The following is a 15,854-nucleotide window of genomic DNA, read 5'->3' as shown; positions in this document are numbered from 1 at the left end:
CGCGCCGCTACCACACGGTTTCAAACCCCCCCCGTTCGACAGGTATGACGGGACGACCGACCCGACAGATTACATCAACTACTTTAATGCGATGATGACCATGTACGGGGGAACCGAGATCGTTTCTTGCCGAGCCTTCCCTGCATCCCTCAAGGGCGCGACGACCTCATGGTTTTCCTGGTTGCCGCCGAATTCCATAAAAAGCTTCGCTCAACTCTGTCGAGCCTTTGTCACGCGCTTCCAGAGTAGTATGAAACATAAGAAGACCACGGTCAACCTCCTTAGCATGAAGCAAAGGCCCGACGAGTCGAACCGAGCATTCGTCTCCCGCTTCAACAAGGAATCCTTAGATATCAAGGATTTGGATGAGGCCACGGCCCATACGGCTATGAGCAACGGATTGGCCGACATGGACCTTATCAAGGACTTGGCCCGGAATCCGACAAGGAACCTGGCCGAGCTCTTGGAGAGGTGCAACAAATTCGTAAATATGGCCGAGGTCCTCCAAGCTCGAAAGGGCAACGAAGGTCGTACCGACAAGAAAAGGCCGACAGCAGACGACCGAAGAGAAGACAAAAGGCCAAGGACGGATCGCCGAGCTGACAGGTCGGATCGAGCTCGGAGCCCCGACTACACGCCATTGAATGCATCCCGCAAGGAGATCCTGATGCAAATACAAGATGGGGGGTACATCCGCCGACCCCGACCGATGCAAGCGGGGTCATCTCGGAATCCCAACAAATATTGCCAATTCCATAAGGACATCGGTCACGACACCGAAGATTGTTATCAGCTGAAAAGAGAAATCGAAGAGCTGATAAAAGCGGGCCACTTGAAGAGATATGTCAAAGGAGGCCGAGAAGATCGTGGAGGTCGGCGGCCGGATGACCGAGATCAGAGAAGAGCCGAGCCTAAGGCCGAAACCAGGCGAGTTGAAAGAGACGATGACAAGGTCCGAGCAGAGAAGAAGGAGGACGGATCCGGGCCGAGCAATGACAAGGGAGCCCCCATATACACTATCCTCGGGGGGCCCGGGCAAGAGAGTACTCGAAAGGCTAAGGCAAACGCTCGCTTCGTCGGAGTAGCCGAGATGCCCGCCAAGAAACTTAAGCCGGCGGTGACGATTTCCTTCACGGAAGCCGACCTCGAAGGTATAAGTCTACCTCATGACGATGCTTTAGTGGTGCAGGTAGAAATTGCGAACAGACCCGTACACCGTGTATTGGTCGATACCGGCGCATCCGTGGACCTTATGTCATTGGAAGAATACCGACAATTCGGCTTCGGTGATGAAGCGCTCAAGCCCGAAGGAACCTCGCTTCACGGGTTCTCGGGAGCGGCCGCGACTATCAAGGGCTCGATCGATCTGCTAGTCACAATGGGGCAAGCTCCCTGCCAGGCGACGATCCAAGTCAAATTCATGGTGGTACGGTCGGTAGTGGCTTTCAACGCCATACTCGGCCGTCCGTCATTGACCGCCCTCCAAGCCATCATCTCCCCGACTCACTTGAAGATGAAGTTCCCCACCGAGAACGGTGTCGGCGAGGTCCGAGGTGACCAAAAGAAGGCACGAGAGTGCTACGCTACCTTCGTCAAGCAAAACAAGGGTAATGTTCGAGGAATGGCCATGTGCGTCGAACACCTCCCCGAGGATCAGCGGGATGAGCTTATCGAGAGAAGAGGGCGACCCGTGGAAGACCTGACCCCACTTCATCTCAGCGAAGATGACCCAGCCAAGGTGGTCCAGCTCGGATCACTACTAAATAAAGATCAAAGAAGGCGGCTCGGAGTTTTCTTAAAAGCGAACGCCGATGTCTTCGCCTGGTCGGCCGCTGACATGTCGGGCATACCCAGACATATAGCTGAGCACCGACTCCATGTGGATCCGGGTCGGAAACCAATCCAGCAGAAAAGAAGGAACTACGCACTTGATCGGCAAACTGCAATCAAAGAAGAGGTGGAGAAGCTTCGCCGATCAGGATTCATCCGAGAAGAGAAATTCCCGACCTGGTTGGCTAACGTCGTCATGGTCCCTAAACCGAACGGGAAGTGGAGAATGTGTGTCGACTACACCGACCTCAACAAGGCCTGCCCAAAAGATGAGTACCCACTACCTCGGATCGACCTCTTGATCGACGCCATGGCAGGTCACGAGATGCTGAGTTTCATGGATGCGTACTCCGGCTACAACCAAATCATGATGCATGAGGAGGACGAGTCGTACACGGCCTTCCGAACCGACCAAGAGAATTTCTGCTACAAGGTCATGCCGTTCGGATTGAAGAATGCCGGACCGACATACCAGCGCCTCGTGAACTATATATTCCACGAGCAGATCGGAAAGAACATGGAAGTCTACGTGGATGACATGTTGGTGAAAAGTTTGAAGGCCGAGCACCACTTGGCCGACCTGGAAGAAGCCTTCGGCGTATTGAGGAAGAACCAGATGAAGCTGAATCCCGCCAAGTGTGCATTCGGCGTAACCTCGGGAAAGTTCCTCGGCTTCATGGTCTCTGTCAGAGGCATCGAAGCCAATCCGGCAAAAATCAGAGCCATCCAAGAGATGAGTCCTCCAAGGATGATCCGAGAAGTACAAAGGCTAAACGGACGTGTGGCGGCGTTGGCGCGATTCATGTCGAGATCGGGCGACAAGTGCCTACCGTTCTTTAAGGCCCTAAAGAATATCCGGAACCCAAAAGATTTTATCTGGTCATCCGAATGCCAAGAAGCTTTTGAAGAGCTGAAGAAATATTTGGAGAACCCGCCTCTTCTCAGCCGACCTGAACCAAAAGAGGAACTTCAAGTATACTTAGCCGCCACTCCCGTAGCGGTCAGTGCGGTGTTGATCAGGGAAGAGAGTCGAACTCAAAGGCCGATATACTATATCAGCCATGTTCTTGTTGATGCCGAGACAAGGTATTCCGGGTTCGAGAAAGTAGCATTCGCCCTAATCACGGCTGCAAGGAAACTAAGGCCGTACTTCCAAGCCCATCCGATTGTGGTACTGACCGACCAGCCACTCAAAAAGATATTACACAAACCCGACGTTTCGGGACGGCTGATTTCCTGGGCAGTTGAGCTAAGTGAATACGATATAAGCTATCGACCGAGGACGGCGATAAAAGGACAAGCCCTGGCCGACTTCATCGCCGAATGCACGGGGCCCGAGCATGAGGTTGGAGAAGAAAAGACGGTCGGGGAGGTCGGGGCTACGGCCGACCCTACTTGGACCATGAATGTTGACGGCTCAAGCAATTCTGGAGGAAGCGGGGCCGGCCTAATACTTGTAAGCCCCGAAGGCTTTCTGGTCCAATATGCCCTAAGGTTCAAGTTTTCCGCCTCAAACAATGAGGCTGAGTATGAAGCCCTTCTAGCTGGACTTCGAGTCAGCAAAGCTATGGGCATAAAGCGGTTGAAGGTGCGAGGAGACTCCCAACTCGTGGTCAACCAGGTCAACGGAGACTACGAGGCAAAAGACGAAAGGATGATAGCATACCTGGGTCGAGCTCGAGATCTGATCTCCGAGCTCGAACACTTCGAGATGACTCGAATACCGAGACAAGAGAATGCCGCGGCGGACTCCTTATCTAGGTTGGCCGAGGCTGACCTCCAATATCTGAGCCGGTCAGTATACATAGAAATATTGGAGAAACCATCCTTACAAGAAGAAAGCATAAAGCACATTGAGGAGGATGGGCCGACCTGGTTGGACCCCATTGTCAACTACTTGGAAAATGACCTGCTCCCGAGGAATCGAGACGAGGCAAGGAAGGTCAAGATCCGATCTTCCAAGTACTCAATGATCGACGGAGTACTCTACAAAAGGGCAGTCTCGGCCCCTCTTCTCCGATGTCTGGGACCGAAGGGGGCCGAGTATGCTTTAGCCGAGGTGCATGAGGGAATATGCGGGAGTCACATGGGCGGCCGAGCTCTTGCATACAAGATACTTCGGCAAGGATTCTATTGGCCAAGAATGCAAGAAGAGGCCATGAAATACGTGAAGACGTGTGAGAAGTGCCAACTGTTCGCGTCAATCCCAAGCCGACCAGCAACAAAATTAACCTCAATGCTGAGCCCAATCCCATTCGCTATGTGGGGAATGGACATTCTTGGAGATTTCACCCCGGCATCGGGAAATAGAAAATACGTAGTAGTGGCGATCGATTACTTCACCAAGTGGGTCGAGGCCGAGCCCCTTGCCACCATCACTGAGAAGAACATGGAAAAATTTTTCCGAGATAAGGTCATCTACCGGTTCGGGCTACCGAAAGTTCTCATCACTGATAATGGCGCACAATTCAACAACCCGGCCTTCTGAGAATTCTGCGAGCACTTCCACATTGACTTCCGACCCATCTCGGTGGCTCACCCACGAGCAAACGGACAAGTAGAAGTGTCCAACCGAACGTTACTTGCCGGCATCAAAAGGAGGTTGGATGAGGCCAAGGGGAGATGGGTGGAAGAACTCCCAAGCGTCCTATGGGCATATCGGACAACTGTAAGAACTCCAACCGGGGAGAGTCCATTTCGCCTCGCTTATGTGACCGAGGCCCTCGCATCGGTTGAAGTTATGGCTTCATCATACCGAGTGCTCAACTTCGATGAGAAGACCTATGAAGATGGGCTGCGAGCCAATTTGGACTTCCTCGATGAAGTCTGAGAAAATGCCCTACTTTGAAACGCGGCGTACCAACAGAAGACGGCAAGCTACTATGATTCAAGAGTCAAAGAGCGATATTTTCGTCAAGGGGACCTTGTTCTCAGAAAACTCAGCGCATCCCAGCCGAGGCAACAAGGAAAATTAGCACCAAACTGGGAAGGCCCGTACATAGTCTCCAAGCAAATTCGCCCTGGCACATATCGCTTGCAGACTCCGGGGGGCAAGAAGGTACCGAGACCTTGGAACTCGGAAAATTTGAAAAAGTTTTTTCAATAATTGAACATGCTTGTATTCGGTTTCAGTTCCAACATTTGATTCAATAAAGTCTTTTCTCCAACACTCAACGTATTGGCAAGCTCCCAAGTCGAAGTCGTAAGACCGGTCCTCATAGACCAGGCCGACATCAAAGACCGACCCTCATAGGTCGGCAGCCAAGTCGTAAGACCGGTCCTCATAGACCAGGCCGACATCAAAGACCGACCCTCATAGGTCGGCAGCCAAGTCGTAAGACCGGTCCTCATAGACAGGCCGACATCAAAGACCGACCCTCATAGGTCGGCAGCCAAGTCGTAAGACCGGTCCTCATAGACCAGGCCGACATCAAAAACCGACCCTCATAGGTCGGCGACCGAGTCGTAAGACATGTCCACATAGACATGGCCGACCTCTCAGGGGCCAACGTCCCTATTTGGCCGAGCCTAATGAAGTACAAAACCACGCTAAGGCATTAGGCTCGGCCAAGAAGGATATTCGGCCACGCGTCCGCTTATATGATAGCCTCTCCAATCTGACTGAAGGGAAAGGCGAATTAACCAACCAATGCGAAGATCGCATTGACCTCGGGCGGGCATAGCCGAAACCACCGACAACGTTTGGTATGGATAGAAAAGAAACGAGTTCCTAAGCTCGGTTAGTGAAACGACTCGGCAGCTCGGCCACAAACGAAACAGAATACGCAAGGAAAAGAACACTGAGGGCGCCGAGTTCAAATACTTAGACAAATTTTGACAAAAATAAGTTGTTTTATTCATTGTAAGCCGACTGATCGGCACGGTTACAAAAGAGGCAGCTCGGCCCCACACATACAAAAAAAAAAAAATAAATAAATAAATAAAAAAAAATTTTACATCTCCACCTCCTCGGCGTGGGACTTGGAGGCACCCTCGGAGGCGTCCACGGTGTTGGGCTCGGCAGCAGGGTCTTGAGGTCCAGCTCCTAGAGGGATGACGTCGGCTGAAGCAGGTGCCTCCAGGGGCTGAGCTTGGGTGACCTCGGCTCCCTCCTCATCTCCCATCTCCCCTGCAAAAGTAGTCGCATCATCGTCAAAGCGGGAGAGATTGAGATCAGGATACGCTGCCTTGATCTCGGCCAAAAGTTCAGCTCGGCCTGCTTCAAAACCTTCGGCGAAGGGAGGCTTCCTGATCTCGTGGCAGATATCGGCGTACTCCTCCGATTGGAGATAGTCGCTAATCGCCGCGCTCCGAGCCGTGGCCAGATCTTCCTTGGCCTTCTCCTTCACCTCGCGAGCCGAGCTGCGAGCTCGGACCTTCTCTCTCTGCCTGGCCACCTCGGCTGAGAGCTCTCCACTCGGCCTCGCGCGGTGAGCTTCTCTTGGGTCTCCGACGCCTCGAACGGCATCACGGGCGTCCGATAAGCCTTCTTGCCTTTGGACGTCCAAGGAATAGTTCTCGGTCGAGAGCCGCTCGAAGCGGAGCATGATCTCCACTTGCTTTGGCGAACCCCTACAAAAAAGCATGAGAACAAAAAATCAGGATAAACTACACATATCAGATCATAGGCAAGAGCCGACAAGGAAACTTACCATGTTGAAGTCTTGAAATAGGGTGGAGAGGAGCTCGAGGTCGGACGGCGCCTCCAGCTTCTCCTTGTCGGTGGGAGCAGACCTGCATCCAGCCATTCCTTGGCGTGAGCGGCCGACGTCAAGGCCGAGTCCCCCGGGAAGAGGCGCCAGGTCGGCCTCACAGGGACGTTGTTGGCCGAAGCCCTCCCCAGGACGTATCGGGAGATGTTGGTGGGAGAGGCCACGGGCGGAAGGCCGCCACTCGTCAGGTTAACCGAGAGCTTTTGGCGTTTGAGGTCTCTCGGCGGGCTCCTCTCCCCTTTTCGGCCTTTCCCCTTCCTCGGAGACCCGGCTTGACCCGTGTTCTTCTCGGCCTCCAGACCGACCACCGCGTCCGATGGTCCCGGCATCACCCCCTTTCCCTTGGAGGTCTTGGAGGACTCACCCCAGGGTCTCTTCTCGGCATTCTTCTTCTTCCTATCCGCGATAATCTCGGCCCTCAGCCGAGCTGTGTCCATTGGAGGAATGTGGCCGACCACTGCAAGAGAAACCGAAAACATAGGAAACAAGTCAGAAAAGGAAAAGAAAACTAAGTTAAGGGGTCGGCTTGGATAACTGAGATAAGCTCGGCAAGGGTTCCTACCAGGGGTCATATGCCAACTCTGAAGAAACCCCTCGTCCTGAAGCCGGAGAACATCGAAGGGCGGACGCTGGGGGATCAGGTCAAGCGAGGTCATCTCGTTCTCGGTCAGGGGTAGTACCCTATTTACATAGTTCAGGTTCATCTCCTTCCACTCGGTTCGGAGAGGGCTGTTGGGAATGGATGCGAAGAAAAAACGGGGCTTCCAATACTTGTTGAAGGTCGGCGTGCCGACCAGAAACTTGTGACCGCCTAGAGCCGCACTCTTCCCTGATCGGCGGCAGAAATAATACCACCCCTTCTCGGGAGACTTCTTCAGGAAGAAGAGCCGAGAGAAAAGCGCCACGCTCGCACCTCGACCCATCTCGCAAAACAGGGCGTAGAAGCCATAGACCGCCAGCCAGGAGTTCGGCACCAGCTGACCAGGAGACAGGTGGAAGTGGTCCAAGATCTGGTCCACCAGGCTGAGAACGGGGAGCCGAAAAGCATACTTGAAGGGTGTCTCGTACAGAGCCACCTCGCCGGGCCTGATGAAGCAGGCCATCTCCCCGGGATTAGGAACTCGGAGCTGAATGTCCTCGGGGATGGCGTAGGTCGTCCTCGATAGTCGAGGTCGGCCTCCGTGATTGTGCTCGAACAGTGCTGACACTTTGCCTTCCTCGGGCTCGGGCGTCGGTGGACGAGCTTCGAGCCAACCCCATCTCGGACGAATCTCCCTCGCTTGATTCCTCATCTGATGAGGACGACCCGGAGTTCTCGGCCCGATCTGCGGCTGTGGATTGGGCCGCGTGGACAAACTCCATGGGTAACGGGGGCTCGGCCACCTCGGCCTGACGAAGCTCCACTACATTGGGCTCGTCTGAGGTCGAGCCCAACAGGTCTATGGTGGGAGAGCGGACGGGTAGTTCTCGGCTCGGACTCGCGCCCTCTGCCGCCCTGGCTAGCAGTTCGCCCATAGGACTACTACCAATTGACATACTGGGCGGAGAAGACTTACTGGTTGAAGAAGAGTTGAGCTGGAACGAAACGACGGCCGAGTCGATCACGAACGAAGCTTCAGCCGAGTCGATCACGAGCAGGCAAACGACGAGATCTGCCGAGTTGACGGTTCCAAACTTGCCGAGAAGTCGATAACTTAGAGCAGTGAAGAATGAATAGTTAGGAGTCACCTATTTATAATCCTTGGGTTTCACTGATCCAACGGCCGACCAGAGCTCAGCATGATCCAATGGCCCAGATCGAAGGACGTTTCGAATTCCTGAGCCCGCCATAATGACTGCCATTTATAGAAGGATCCTTAGCATATTTCTAGTGTTAACAGGCAATCCAGATTACCCAGGGTCATGAGAAAACTAGCCCTCACAGAGAACAGCGTACTAGTACCACAGTAAGGCACACATCTAACTTGGCTAGTCTCTACAATCAAACAAGGCTTGAATACTTATAACTTTTCTTTAAAATGTTTCAATTTACACACACATAAAAAAATTTAAAAGAAAAAAAACATGCTTACCATCTTTTCTAAAGTCAAAAGCTGTCCAAACTGCTCAGAATTATAACCGAACTTGCTGGCAACCTCCCACAGACCAGACTTATTACATGCACTATATAAGGATTTTCTCTTTGGCCTCTTGAACTGTCCTTCTTCTACACCCACTTCACCTGGAGGGAAATGCAGATTAAACTTCGAGTCAACATCATCAACCTTTCTTTCTGATTCCGCAGTCTTGAGAGACTTGGTAATTGACTCAAAAAGCTGCTGATTCAAAGAGAGCCTTGTTTCATCATATATCCTCCAAGATTCCTCTTCATAACGCTTATTATAATATAACTGAAGAGCACTCTTCCGCTTCTGCAGAAGCAGCCATTTCGGGTCCAAGTCTTTGATAAACCAAAGTGCCTACAAAGAATCATTTCTGACCAATCATCATAATGCTTCACAACTAAAAACTAATAACTTTGTCCAACACAAGAATTCTGGTGTTTATTCCCACTACCTTGTGCCACTTTATTCTATGTTTCTTCTCAGCATTTCCCCCATCACCACCCTCTGCCTCATCTTGCAAGGGGTCTCTCAACAGAGTTGGGCAAGCCTCTTTCCGATACATAGAAATAAAAGGAATCTAGAAAATAAAGAACAGAAGAGGGCATTTGAATATGCTGGTATGAATCATGAATGTATTGTACAAATGTAACAGGGCAAACACTTACGTCATACTTCTGCTCATGCAGCATCTCCAAGAACCGCATAATATCCTCCTTTCTTATTCTATTTGATATATTAAATGCATCCTCATTACTTGCTTCAGTAAGTGTCCTTGTCCCGAACAAGGTCACCATATTGGTAGAAAGCTGGTTGTATATCCAAGTGCTCTCTTCTTCTATACTCAGTACATCAGTTGGAGGTGGCACAGTGCTTTCCTCGGATAGCTATTTAGACAAAAGAGGGAAAACAGCAGTTCAGTTATAAGGTACTGAAAACTACACACTTAAATAAACAAATATGATAATTTGTCAGTGAGTGATACCTGTTTTCTCTCTGGCACATCTATTTCCCTTATATGATTATCCTTCTCAGTCATGTACTTCTCTGTAAGTATGAATGGTTCAAATACATCTTCCAACCTTCTTTCCTTCCATTCACAAGATTCACCAACTCTTCCACCCTTCTCGAGGCTTCTCTTGCGACGATCCAAGAGACCATCAACGTCACCAAATATATCATGAGCTTCCTGGAGCGCAGCTGATGAGACTCCAGGTGCTTGCCTCAATTTCTTTCGTTTTGGCTTCTTACGTCTAGAGAGAGAGAGTTGACCAAGAAACATAAACAATTATACAAGGGAAAGAACGACCTGCTCAAAGGGCGTACAAAGCTCCCACCATTGCAAGGTCTAGGGAGGATCATAATGTACACGGCCTTACCCCCGCTTCGCGGAGAGGCTGTTTCCCGGATCAAACCTGTAACCACTAGGTTGCAATGGAGCAACCTTACCGTTGCGCCGAGGTCCGCCCTCTAAGGGTGCGTTTGGTTGCGTAAATCAACAGAATGGTGTTCTGTCGGACCATAATTCTAAATTAATAAAACCATTTGGTTGTCTAATTCCAATGGATTACAAGAATTGCATGATTCTGATTTTTACACTAAATATGATCCATATCTGAGTTTACCTCTTTAGGTGAACTCAGATATGAATTACAAATTCTAGGGTTAGTATAAATACCATCATCCAAAAGTGAATGATAGCTTCTTGCCCTAAATCAAAAAACAAATCGTGAATCGCGACCTGTGTTCTCTCTCTCTCGACTCTCTCGCAACCTAGGGAAACAACGGTTGTTCATCCATGGCTTGAACCTGCATTCTCTCTCTCGGACTCTCTCGCTTCCTCTCTGCTCTCATTCACAAACTCAAGTGAATCGCGACCTACATTCTTTTCTGTTTCACCATTTTCGCTTTCGTTGTAACTAACAAGGGTGCTGGAGAGGTTGTTTCTGAGAGAGGTTATAAGGAGTATAAGTTGGGGGATTATTCTAATTGGTTGCAAAAGAGGGTTAATAATACCAAGAACTGGAACAATATTAAGAGTTTCTTGATTGATAGCAAGGTTTGCAAGAGTCTCACTGATCAGAACGTGAACGAGAACGTACACCAGTTCTATAGCAATAACTTGTCTCCAATTCAGGTATGAAATACTGACTTATCTCTATATTTCTCATTCTTGAGTTCTTAGGGTTTTTGCTTTCAGTAATGTTCTCTCCTTCTTGACTTTCTTCTCCTTATAATATATGCTAGATTTGCTCTTATTTTGAGTAATACTCTTTTGGGATTTTCTTTTTGAGTTCTTGATCTCTCTTTCATCAATTGTTTGTCTTTGAAACATGAAATAGGTTTTCAAAAGAAGGGTGTTCAGCCACTTGATTTTGGTTCTGCGTTCTGATTCTCTCTTAATCTTCTTAGGATTTTCTCTTGAAAGAAATGGGTAGTTGGTGATTCTGATATTCTGATATGGATCTGTTCAAAATTTTAGATCTAGTAACCACAAGAAACCTCTGTTAAATAAGTGTACATTGGGTTTTTTGTTTGCTTTGGAGTTTTTTTGGCATCTCTTTTCTATTCGAATCACAGCATCTCTTTTCTATTCGAATCACAGCCTTCATTAAATGATGGGACATTGAATTTTCTGAAACTTTTGGTAGAAATTTTTAAAAGGGTTGTGTGTGTTTTTGCTAGATTTTGAACATGTGGGTATCATGGAATCTTCATCAATTTCAAAACTTTGGGCTTTAGATTTGTTTACCTGCCTTATTCTTGTAGTCTTCGTCTATATTTCACTGGAATTAGGCTTCTAGTTCTCTCTCTTTGTGATTCAGTAACTTCAGGTGTGACATTTTGAAATTAATGTGTTATTTGGTTTTCTTTTGGTGATGTGATCTGCAGTCTGGTTGCTGTAAGCCTCCAACTTCATGTAACTTCACCTATGTGACTCCAATCGAATGGACCAACCCAAACAACACAACCTCCTTCACTGATTCTGACTGCACAGCTTGGAACAACAATGAAAATGATCTCTGCTACAACTGCCAGTCTTGTAAGGGTGGAGCGCTTCAAAATATAAAGAGTCAGTGGAAGAAGGTTGCCATTGTCAACATCATCTTCCTCATCTTCCTTGTCATTGTCTACATCATTGGTTGTTGTGCTTTCAGGAACAACAGGATGGATAATTCTTATCCCAGATATAAGGATTACACATAGAATCTTAATCTGATCTGGGTACATTGCTATAGAGGGAGAAGAAGCAGATAGCATATTTTGCTGATTTGTTTTACTCTGTTTTTCATTTGATTCATAATAGATAGATACAGGGATTTTTTTTTTTGTATAGCTATCTGTTGGTATTTCATCATATATTACCAGAGTTATACCTATCTGCCTGGTGTACACAACTGTTCTTATTGTTTCAGTCAGTGGTTGAGAGGATACCTGTTGGTTGCGGGTTTAAGTTTTGGAAACAGTCTCTTTTGCGATAGGGGGCGGGTTAAGGCTGCATACCTTTGCCCCTCATAGACCCTGCAATGGCAGAAGCCTCGTGTATTGGGTTGCTCTTTTGGTTGAGGGGATTTGGTCCATTCGGTGGAATAGATAGGCAACCTCCGTTGTTGATAGTTTTGTTTTTGCTTTTGTTTTGGGTTCTGCATATTGGTGTAAAATGATGTTGGATCTGTTGGTTGACTTCAAATGTTTTTTTCGCTTTTGTTCAGTTGCTATATGTTTTTTGTGACATGGTTTATGTAGGTAGGTGAGTCTTTAGCTCAAAAGGAAGAGCACCTGGGTTTGTTCCCAGGAGATGATGGTTCGACTCCATCACGACTCTCATGTAGCAGTAGTTTCTTATTTAATTTCTTATCTTGAAGTGAACTGATTTACCCATCAGAATAGGGTGAGGCTTGGGGGAATCTGAACTTTTGTTTTACTTAAATGAAAGCTATTGAGTCATACCGAGTCATACCCTCTATGTTGTCATATCTGAGCACACACTCACCCCCATCCCTTGCTACCCTTACACCGAACACAACACTGACACAATCACCCTCACCCCGTGCTGCCCCTACACCTGAGCACACACTCACCCCCACCCCTTAATGCCCCTACACCTAAGCTCACACTCACACATAGCAATGGCATATTAATAATTTTAGGTTATATAAGGTTGGGTGGTAATTGGATTTAATTAATTATTTGAGAACATTAATATGGTAATCGTATTTTTTTTAGTTAATGTGTATTATACTTTTAAATGTAAGGTTTAGTAACTGACAGACTTAGGGTAACCAAACAGTTATTCAGGTAGATTCAGGGTAACACCAACTGACAGACTCAGGGTAACCAAATAGTTTTTTAAATAGATTCAGGGTGAATCCAACTGACAAACTCAGGGTAACCAAACAGTTTTTCAGGAAGAATCACGTTACAGAATCATGATAACCAAACAATTTATTTTCTAGAATTACGATTCAACAGATGGTAACTCAAGTGGATGACCATCCACAATCAGACCACATCCAAAAGATTTACGAAACCAAACACGCCCTAAGGATTAAGGAACGACCTGCTCAGAATGAACATAAACTATACGGTAAGATTTACCTCACAGGAGCTCCAGTTTCATCAAATTCTTCTTCTTCCACAATAAAATCTGCCATTTCATCATCTTTACCAATATCCGCATCATCTTCTTCCTCTGGTTGTTCTTCCTCTTCAGCAATATCCTCAAGAGGTGCTCCTGTTAATGTAAGTAGTTATCTTGTAGTACATCAATAACTAGAAAAAAAAAATGTGTGCAGTTTTGATTCAATCCTTGCTCTCTCTCCCTCTTTTCCACCCTACGGTTTTCTTATCTTTCTTTGGGTAAAATGAACTCTATCCGGGAAGGCGGGAAGGGTGCGGTGGTCATTTCACATGATCTTGTGTTTAGGTGTTGGGACAGAAAACACGTTCTCTTTGTTTCGGCAAGAATTGCTACGTTGGCCGATGAGGGTAGAAATTTCTTAAGCCAACCCAATGGAAGTACGGAACCAAGCACCTTGGTATACAAGGGGTTCACACATCAGGTAAGAGAAAGAGCTTGTCAGGATGCATGAGAGTGACAACGTGTCCATCAACTTCCCACGTTGCTTTTGATTTCAATCCAATAGATTTGGCACGTGTTTCTTTCACTTGTTATTACTGGATTTTTGGAGAAAAATTCTTGTGGGGGGAGTGTACGAATTTAGCTTGTCTCTAGGGAGGCTAGTATGCCCAGGGTGCTGCCAGCCATTGGGCTGTGCCGCATACATCCCTAGGCATGCACCAAGATGTGTGCAGCATAGCTCAGCTGTTGGATGCCCCCTGATAGCACCCTGGGCACTAGGTTCCTTGGAGAAGATCCTGATCCGAAGTGTACTGCCCACGCCCAAACATAAAGGGGGCGAATTGACTGCCCCGCGGTACCCCCCATGAAAGGTAGAAATCCCCCTATGATGCCAACAAGCGTGCCCTCGTTAGCCCCCGCGTACAGGGCCACACTCCCCTATAAAGAATGCCAACATTGGATTTTTTTTTATTGAGAGGCCTTAAGATACTTGAATGAGAGAGGGTTTCTCACACTGCCAGCATGGGAAGGAACCTACATGCTAGCACTACTTAGTGGTCTGAAAACTATATCAATCCACATGGACTCCACCTCTCAAAATAGATAAAATAAAACAAACAAAACGTGTAGAAGCCTCACTTTCTGAGAGAGAGCATGGGAAGGAATCCGCACAAGGATAATATGCGGATCTTTCCACCTAATTGAATATAGGGAAAAGTTTTCTTGAGCCTAAAGCACTTGAATTGTGGGAAGAAGAACAATGTCTAGTCACGTGCCCCTGCACTAGCTCAAGGGCCAATGAGGGGAGGCACAGAGGCATTGATCAGAGGATTTTCATTTTGTAGGGGGTGAAGCGGTCATTTTAAAGGGGTTGTGTCTGGGCATAGGCTGCACGCAACCACGCGACATTCTTTTTCCCTTGGTTTTTTCTTATTTTTCCTCTGGAAAAAGTTTTCATGCACGTGCACGACCTTCATTAAATGCAACTAGATTGGCATAAATGCCGAACCAAAATTACATAAAAACCCCTACACCCATTATTTGATGGAGTTGACGGAAGAATCTCCCCTATTCGAATACTTCCCCTCTCAAAAAATGAATACAAACTTTTGGGAAATTTATAGGTACCTCCCCTAAATTAAGGCCTAATTACAAATCTACCTGTGAGTTTTGGATATTTGTGCATACCTCCTCTTCTTTCCAAAATAATTAATAAGTAAACCTACTCCGTTAGTTGTCCCCCTTAGTTGCGAACGGTAATAGTGTTATATTCATTTTATGACCAATGTACCCTTGATATGGTAAAGATATGCCTTCACCCAATGATCTATGCCCTTCACCCACAATCCATCATTTAGGGATTGAAGACCCTAAAAATCTCTGCGCAAGAACACCTACAATTCATCTTCCCTGCGAGAACATTTGCAACTCATCTTCCCCACCGATGATGACCTCGCAATGAGCTTGTACTCGAGAAGCTAAGCATCCTCTCGCGCTCGCGGTAGGATCATACACAGATTTACCCTCTTCTAATGCAACTCGTCCCTGGAGGAGTGATGATTTAGCGGCAGCCCCGTTCATCCCAACCTGCAACTCTTCACTGGAAGCCATATCCAACTGTTCTAGTGGTATATCAAATGATAACCCCCATTGACATAAATATGGTGGTATGTGCGAGGGGAAATTGGAAGTTGTGTCTAATGCATGTTGGGTCTAAAGGCTCTTAAACGCCATCAAAATGGAATATTTAATTTGACAAGTCCATTTTCTTTCTGCACCAAAAATGTGTAGTTTATCTACAACCATAATAGTGACCGGATTCTAGGTAGGGGTAGACCTAAAATGATTAGTGGAGAAGTGGTAAGATAGGATATGCATATGGTAGGGTTTGACCTAGTATGACCGCAGATAGAGTTATATGGAGGACAAAAACCCGTGTAGCCGACCCCTCGTAGGGGGAAGTTCATGGGATGCTGCTTTGACTACTGCTTAGACTTTTTCCTTAAGTAATTTTATTTTATTTTATTCATTTGCTTATTTATTTAGTTAGTTATTCTTTTAACCCCTTTTTACCTTTTTACTTCCTTCTACTGCCCTTATTTCTATTACTGTCATGACCCTTTCGGA

At 47.4% G+C, this 15,854-nt stretch overlaps 2 protein-coding genes across 2 annotated transcripts; one reads left to right on the top strand and one right to left on the bottom strand.

The window, feature by feature from the left end:
- Positions 1-6,297: 6,297 nt before the first annotated feature.
- Positions 6,298-15,338, bottom strand: LOC122659073 (transcription elongation factor SPT6 homolog). Its single transcript, XM_043854227.1, has 7 exons — positions 15,251-15,338; positions 13,244-13,379; positions 9,630-9,897; positions 9,313-9,531; positions 9,099-9,224; positions 8,615-9,001; positions 6,298-6,402 (listed from the first exon to the last, which is right to left on the bottom strand). The coding sequence occupies exons 1-7, from the start codon at positions 15,336-15,338 to the stop codon at positions 6,298-6,300; spliced, it is 1,329 nt and encodes a 442-aa protein (XP_043710162.1).
- On the top strand, positions 10,533-11,866 carry LOC122657797 (tetraspanin-8-like; the record flags this gene model as incomplete). Its single annotated transcript, XM_043852591.1, has 2 exons — positions 10,533-10,781; positions 11,537-11,866. Coding segments are annotated over 2 exons (564 nt in total), but the record flags the coding sequence as incomplete, so codon positions are not given.
- Positions 15,339-15,854: the final 516 nt, after the last annotated feature.

Source organism: Telopea speciosissima, chromosome 4 (assembly GCF_018873765.1).
Source record: "Telopea speciosissima isolate NSW1024214 ecotype Mountain lineage chromosome 4, Tspe_v1, whole genome shotgun sequence".
Classification (NCBI taxonomy): domain Eukaryota; kingdom Viridiplantae; phylum Streptophyta; class Magnoliopsida; order Proteales; family Proteaceae; genus Telopea; species Telopea speciosissima.
Note: the sequence above shows the minus strand (reverse complement) of the source record. Positions and strands in the feature narration are given on the sequence as shown.